The sequence below is a fragment of the Mastomys coucha genome, unplaced genomic scaffold (assembly GCF_008632895.1).
Source record: "Mastomys coucha isolate ucsf_1 unplaced genomic scaffold, UCSF_Mcou_1 pScaffold5, whole genome shotgun sequence".
NCBI lineage: Eukaryota > Metazoa > Chordata > Mammalia > Rodentia > Muridae > Mastomys > Mastomys coucha.
The window spans coordinates 82,985,455-82,993,202 of NW_022196911.1; the positions used below are offsets into that span (position 1 = coordinate 82,985,455).

Here is a 7,748-nt window from a genome sequence, read left to right on the forward strand (position 1 = left end):
TATAGATACTTTTTATTTGCTATTTTGTTGATTATAGGCTATCTAGAGAGGGCAAAGATATTTATTGGAAGCATACATCTCTCTTGAGCCTAGTGAAGCAGTTTTGGTTATTTGACCCAGTATATGAATTTTCCCAAAAGGTAGGAAATCTGAGGAACCTTGAGTGGTGGCTCATACCTGCATACTAGCACTACAGAGGCTAGGAGGATCACTGTATGTTTTAGACCGGTCTAAACCAAATGAGATGCTGCCACCAAAAAAGTGAATTTTTAAAATTTAAAAAGGAAGTAAGATTAAGAGCTAGGATATGGGGAGAGAAAACCCAGTCCTTAAACTTGGAAAGTATTGTTTTCTTAATTATTCCTGTGTAGTTATGATTCTCTTTCTTTTCTAGCTTGTAATCATCATATTTGAACTATAGATTTATAATATTTATGGTTGTGGGTTAACTTGGCAGCTTAATCTTGATATACAATGTGATCTTTAAAAAAGTAGAGTTGTGGAGCTGAGGATTGACTGTTCTTCCAGAGGACCCAGGCTTGATTCCTAGCACCCACGTGGTAGTTTACAGCCATTTCTAACTCCAGTCTTAGGTGATCTGACACATTCTTCTGACCTCTGCAAGCACCAGGCATGTATGTTGTACACAGATATACATGCAGGCAAAACACCTATGCACATAAAAGAAAAGAAAAGAGTATAGTTTTAGTTTAGACAGCTGACACTTAGAGCCACATGCCACTCTCATTTATGAGTACATATGTGAATGATAGGTAACAAACTCAGAATTCACTTGAAGTAGTTCCTGTTTGTTTGTTTTTTTGAGAGTTTCTCTGTGTAGCCTTGGCTGAAGTGGTTCTTAGTCGAATGGAAACTGTAGAATTTATATAACGCACAGAGACCCAGGACTTGATTATGAAGTAGACACTCAGTTACTGAGGTATGTGTCCGGCTCCAGTAGTTTTAAATCTATATTCACCCAAATTTTTGAGCGTCATGTACTACAACTTTCATAATCCAAACCTCCTTCTCCATCCAAAGTCCATATGGAGGGGGATGTTAATAAATTTTGATTTTGAAATAATGAAATTATGTAAGGAATTCTTTGATTCATGTGGAATTTGAACTGGTTTTATGCTTTGTGTGTGTGGGGGGGGGTGGGGGTGCTCATTCCACTGTATTTTGTATTATTCTTCACATGGAATTGTTCTTTCAGGTTTCAGGTGCGCTCACCAACATTTTTTCAAAAATGCCGGGATCAGCACTGGTACATTACTCAGTTGGAAGCCGCACAGACTGGTTATATTCAACAAATAAACAACCTTAAAGAGGTAAGGCAATTATATTCGTTCTTGTTTATTACAGCCTATTATTCTTCTGGCTTGCTGCCTTTTGAATTTGATTTTGACTATCCATTTTAATATTGTGGTAAAAATTGATTGTCCTTTTCTCTATCCTTTGAGTCTCTATATTCTGCACTACTCAGTTGTGTAGCCACATTTAGCTACATTGGCTTGATTTCATTAAAATCAGCAATACTATTCCTTAGTTGTAGAAACTTCATTTCAGGGGCTTGTGCTAGATACTGTAGATATATAATATTACTATTATGCAAAGTAGTATTGTGCAGTACCACTCTGGTAAATACTATTTCCCTCAGTATCTAAGGGGATTGTCTTGTATATGCTGTCTTGAGTTTAAAGATTAAAAGTAGAATAATTGAAAGTTGCCATACTTTCTTTGAATTCTTGATGTTGTTGATTAAATACTATAATAAGTAGTACATTAATAAATTTTATTTTGAAATAATGAAATTATGTAAGGAATTCTTTCCTTCATGTGGAATTTGAACTAGTTATCTGGTGTGTGTGGGGGGGGGGTGCGCATGTATGTGTGTGTGGGTGCTCATGCCACTGTGCACATGTGGATGACAACTTGTGGGAGTTTATTCTCCCTTCTACTATGTTGGTTCAAGGATTGAGCTCAGATCGTCAGGCCTGGTGACAGATGCTCTTTCGCATTGAGCCATCTTGCAGCCCTTCCATGTGGACTTTGGATGGAGTAGGAGATTTGTATTATGAAAGTTGTAGTGGATGAAGCTTAGAAATTTGGGTGAATATAGATTTAAAACTACTGGAGCTGGACTTGTAGCTCAGTAATTGAGTGTCTACCTCAATCAGAAGTCCTGGGTTCTCAGCACCATCAAGCAATATAGATCAACTCTGCCTGCATTCTCTGTACAGCTTGTGAACTATATGTTTTGTTTAGACGAGATACACAAAAGGGTGTTAATCTTTGTCATAAACATATTTCAAAAACAAGACAAGAGAAAATTCTAAGAGGAATTAAAGAAAAGGTTTGGCTTTGTTTTCTGAACACTTCTTATTTATGTATATGAGTGCTCTATTTACACATTTACCTGTGTGACAGAAGAAGGTATAATGTCCATTATAGATGGTAGTGAGCCACCATACTGGTGCTGGGAATTGAGCTCTGGAAGAGCAGCCAGTGCTCTTAACCAGTGAACTGTCTTCCCAGCCCAAAGAAATGTTTTTTTGTTTTTGTTTTTGTTTTTGTTTTTCTGGTTTTTCGAGACAGGGTTTCTCTGTGTAGCCCTGGCCGTCCTGGAACTGACTCTGCAGACCAGGTTGGCCTCGAACTCAAAAAGCCTCCTGCCTCTGCTTCCCAAGTGCTGGGATTAAAGGCGTGTGCCACCACTGCCTGGCTAAGCCCCAGATCTTAATGAGAGACTCCTGAAAAAAAAAGTGTACCATTGGTCCGGAGAAACAACACCCAGGTTTGCCCTGGGAGACACACGTACACGCACACACACATGCACACACATGTGTGTGCTAAGGTTCTCACTGTACAAAGAGCCACCACTGCCCAGCTCAAAGAAATGGTTTTTAAAAACAATTTTTCAGGAATATCTGGATCTACTTTTTTTCCCCAGTGTTTTGAGACAGTGGAGCCCTGGCTGCTCTGGAACTCAATATGTAGACCAGGCTAGCCTCTGCAAACTTGAGGCACCCAGCTCCCACTCAAGTGTTAGTGTTCACAGATGACAGATGCTGAGCCTTTTGGAGATTCATGTGCATGAGCATCCGTGTGCATTGTACTGCCGAACCACGCAGGATGGACAAGACCCACTCGTGTTTGCTTGTCTCCTCTAGGATCCACCTTCTGAATGTTCCTTGAGCTGTTTCTTCAGCTTCCAATTTCATGCTGCCCTCCTCCCTCCCTGCCTCCCTCTTTCTTCCTGCCTTCGTTCCTCTCTTTTATCCCTTCCTCCCTCTTTCTTCTTCCCTCCCTCCCTTTCTTTCCTCTCTTTCTCTCTCTCTTTCTCTCTTTTTCTCTCTCTCTCTTTCTTTCTTTCTTTCTTTCTTTCTTTCTTTCTTTCTTTCTTTCTTTCTTTCTTTCTACAAAGACAAAGTTGAAGAACACCAGTTTCTGCCTCCTGGGTGCTGGGATTAGCGACATGTGCTGTTATACCCAGTTTATATCTAATTTTTAACTGTACATTGTTTACTTTGCCACTGAGACACCTCTTACACTTAATATTGATTTATACTGTTCTTATTTTAAAAGAGATTGACTATTGAGCTGTCCAGAACTCAGAAATCCAGAGATCTGTCACCACCAGCTAATCATCTTAGCCCCCAAAATGATGATTCTCCTGAGACACGAACTAAGAAAGCTGGGTCATGCTCTGACATGCTTCTGGAAGGTGGTCCTACTTCAGTTTCTGTGAGAGAGACCAAAGAAGATGAGGATGAGGAGGAGAAGATTCAGAGTGAAGACTACCATGTAATAATAGATTTAGATTGGTAATGTGTACAGTAGGATTATGGGTTCCAGCAGAAAATGTGGGGAAAACAGTGTCCTACAAATCTTGTCCACTAGTTTCCATTATTGTTGTGTGCATGTTGTATAAATGTAATAATTAGATAGCATTTCAAAGTTATAAAAGTTAGTTAATTACAGAAAACTGTTCTCTGAAACTGTGACAGTCTAGAAACTCTTTAAATTGTGCATTTTGAAAATATGTTTTTTTATCTTTCACTGTAGCTGATAGGTACTTTATTTCTGCTTGTAAGAGGACTTATGAGTTGGTTAGTTTTTGACAAGTCAAGTAATAGCCAGAATAATAATTCACTAAGTGGATTTTGTTTGTTTGTTTTTAGTTAAGGTTAGGAGTCCCGAGTAGATTTTCTGTAGTTGTTGCTTTTAAAATGGGAGACTTGGATTTTATGTTTCTTTTTACTCAACCTGCCAAAGTGCAATTGTTTTAGTCTGAGCTTTATTTTCTTTCCTTAATCAATCAGTGCATTTACTGTCATCAGACTCTCAATGTTTTAAGGCAGTGGAGCCCTGGCTGCCCTAGAGTTCAGTATGTAGACCAGGCTAACCTCTGCAAGCATATGAGGCACCCAGCTCCCATGCAAGTGTCAGTGTCCACAGGTGACAGATGCTTAGCCTTTTGAGTAAAATGAATGGTAGAACTTGTAGATAAGGCAGCTGAAAGTTGTTTTGTGCAAGTGGATAAAGGGGCTATGAGGAGGAAAAAGGCTGGGGGGGGGGGTGCAGCATTTGACTTAAGTGGTAGATTGTTTTGTTTTTGTAGCCCAAGCTGGCTCTGGGCTACCAAACACTATGTGACAAAAGACGACCTTTCTGGCTTCCTGCTTTCTCACATTCCCAAGTGCCGAGATACAACTGTGCACCACTGTACCTGACTGTAAGAAGTTACTTTGTGAGGAGAACCTTATTGGAAGCTGACTTGAATATGGGAATTATTCCTTGTTGCATTGAGGACCCAGCTCAGATTGATGAGTAACTATAAATCAATAATGGTAACAGGCAGTGAGGTTGTGTAACTTTTCTCTATAATACTTAGTGGTGTAAGCATAGGATTAGAAAATAGAACTCTGCTTACTGTCTTACGTGGGATGACCAACTGAGTAGAAATGTTTGGAATAAAAACTTGTTTTAGCCAAGTGTGGTGGTGCTTGCTTAAGGTTCTAGTTCTCAGGAGGCTGAGATAGGAAAATTAAGACCAGCCTGGACTACATTGTAAGTTGTAAGACTCTCGACTCAAAATTCTAAAAAAGGAATGAGAGGAAATCTTGTTTTTACCTTGTTGTAGCATGAGCTCTCAGATGGAGATCTGGACCTGGATCTTGTTGGTGAAGATGAAGTGAATCACCTTGACGGTAGCAGCTCTTCTGCTAGTTCCACAGCAACGAGCAACACAGAAGAAAACGATATTGACGAGGAGACCATGTGAGTCCCATGGTAACACTTCTTTTTTTTTTTTTTTTAAGATTTATTTATTATTATTATATAAGTACATTGTAGCTGTCTTCAGACACACCAGAAGAGGGCATCAGATCTCATTATGGGTGGTTGTGAGCCACCATGTGGTTGCTGGGATTTGAACTCAGGACCTCTGGAAGAGCAGTCAGTGCTCTTAACCACTGAGCCATCTCTACAGCCCCATGTTAACACTTCTAAGTAGGAATTATTAGAAACTGTGGTAACTGGTTTGTGTTAAGTATGGAAATATTCAGCACTTTGGTTTTTTTTACATATAATCTAGATATAAATTAGACCTTCTAAGCTAAGCTAGGAGTTTTTGATTTATTTATTTATTATTTATTCAAAAAAATTGTTTTTGAACAAGGAGAGGTGGCTCAATGATTAAGAATACTGGCTGCTCTTCCAAAGAACCTGGGTTCAATTCCTAGGACACACACACACACACACACACACACACACACACACACACACACACATATCACCTTATAGCCATCTCTAATCTAATGCTTACTTCTGGGCTCTGAGGGTACTAGGTACACAAGTAGTACACAGACATAAAAAAAGGTAAAATCTTATATTCTTAAGATAAATACTTTTTTAAATTCATTTTTTATTTTTTGAGGTTTTGGAGATGCGTTTTTTTTTTTTGTGTGTGTAGCCCTGGCTTTCCTTGGAACTCACTGTAGACCAGGCTGTCTTCAAACTCAGATTAGCTTGCCTCTGCCTCCTAAGTGCCACCTCTGCCCAGCATAAATGTAAGTTTTTACAAATTAAAAAAAAAAAAATGTGTGTGTATGTGTAATATAGGCATACAGAGGTCAGAGTTCAACTTGTAAGAGTTGGTATTTTACTTCCACTGTGGGTTCTAGGGATGATTTTTTTTTTTTATATAATTTATTTTACTTTATGTGCTTCATGTTTTGCCTGCACATTTGTCTGTGTGAGAGTGTCAGATCCCCTGGAAGTGGCATTACAGACAATTGTGAGCTACCATGTGGTTGCTAGGAATTGGACCCTAGTCCTCCGAAAGAGCAGTCAGTGCTCATAACTGCTGAGCCATCTCAGCCCCAGATCAGATTTTCAGGGCTGCACAGTAAATGATTTTTACTCACTAAGATATATCGCTGGCCAAACCTGGGCCTTGCTGATTGATTGGGCCAGGCTGCCTATTGTAAGTTTTTCCGATACTGTTTTATAGCCTTATTCCTTAGAGTGGGAGGGAGGGAAGGGGTGAGACCTTTGAATATAAACCTAGACTGAGGGCAAAGGTACACTTCTCTCTGCTGCTTTAGAAACTGAGCTAACTGGATGTTGAGAGAAAAGAGCCTATGCTCTTTAGTATTACCAATTTAAATACTGTTTTTTTTTTTAGTAGGCATTTCTTCATTTTATATTTTATACTTTTAGGAACATTTCCACAGAACTTTTTTTTTTTAAATTTTTCTTTTCTTTTTTTTTTTAACATTTATTTTAAGAGCTTTTTGCCTGCATGTATGTCCTTGAACCATATGGATGGTCAGTGTCCAGAAAAGAGGGCATTTGATCTCCTGGTAACTGGAATTATAGATAGATGGTTGTTAGCCATCATTTGGATGCTGGGATCTGAACCCTGATTCTCTGCAAGAGAAACACATGATTTTTTTTTTAAGATTTATTTTTTTATTATATGTAAGTACACTGTAGCTATCTTCAGACACACAGGAAGAGGGCGTCAGATCTCGTTACGGGTGGTTGTGAGCCATCATGTGGTTGCTGGAAATTGAATTCTGGACCTTTGGAAGAGCAGTCAGTGCTCCTAACCACTGAGCCATCTCTCTAGCCCCCAAAACACATGATCTTAAGTTTCCTTATTTCCAGAGTTTAAGGGGCTTTTTAAAAATAATTTTCCTCAGCTTTACTTGATAGTAAGGCTTCAGAATTCCTTACACTGTCACAATGGGAGCTGATCTTAAAATTTCTTTAAATATATAGAACTAGTATTGTCTTTCTTACTGTTTCTAATAGTACTTTATAGTTTAAAGTAGTTCAGAGTTGTTTAAGAATAAATAGGAACCAGCACCGTGTTTTATGAAGTTGTCTTAGTCATATGCAGTAATCATTTGTGTGTGTGTGTGTGTGTGTATGAGAGAGAGAGAGAGAGAGAGAGAGAGACAGACAGACAGACAGACAGACAAACAGACAGACAGACAGAGGCAAGGTTTCAAGTAACCTCACAGAACTCATTGTGTTGCTAAGGATGGCCTTGAATGTCCAATCCACCTTTTTGTACCTCCCAAGTATACAGGCATGTACCAGCACTCCTGATTTGGAGGGTTTTTCTTAAATATTAAAGTGTAAGGTGTGAGGGTCTTTTGGGGGGAGGGTGAGTTGTCATTATTTTGTTATTGTTTTTTTCCCCTAATTAGTTAACTATCATTAGAGTTTTGGTC

General features: G+C 38.9%; 1 protein-coding gene across 4 annotated transcripts in view; it reads left to right on the forward strand.

Moving 5' to 3' along the window:
• Trim37 (tripartite motif containing 37) overlaps positions 1-7,748 on the forward strand; it is a 138,924-nt gene that overhangs the window by 58,505 nt on the left and 72,671 nt on the right. For all 4 annotated transcript variants that reach the window (XM_031351971.1, XM_031351972.1, XM_031351973.1 and 1 more), the window contains 3 exons: positions 1,217-1,331; positions 3,589-3,807; positions 5,147-5,283. In XM_031351971.1, coding sequence (XP_031207831.1) covers positions 1,217-1,331; positions 3,589-3,807; positions 5,147-5,283 — 471 coding nt within the window. The remainder of the gene's footprint in view (positions 1-1,216; positions 1,332-3,588; positions 3,808-5,146; positions 5,284-7,748) is intronic.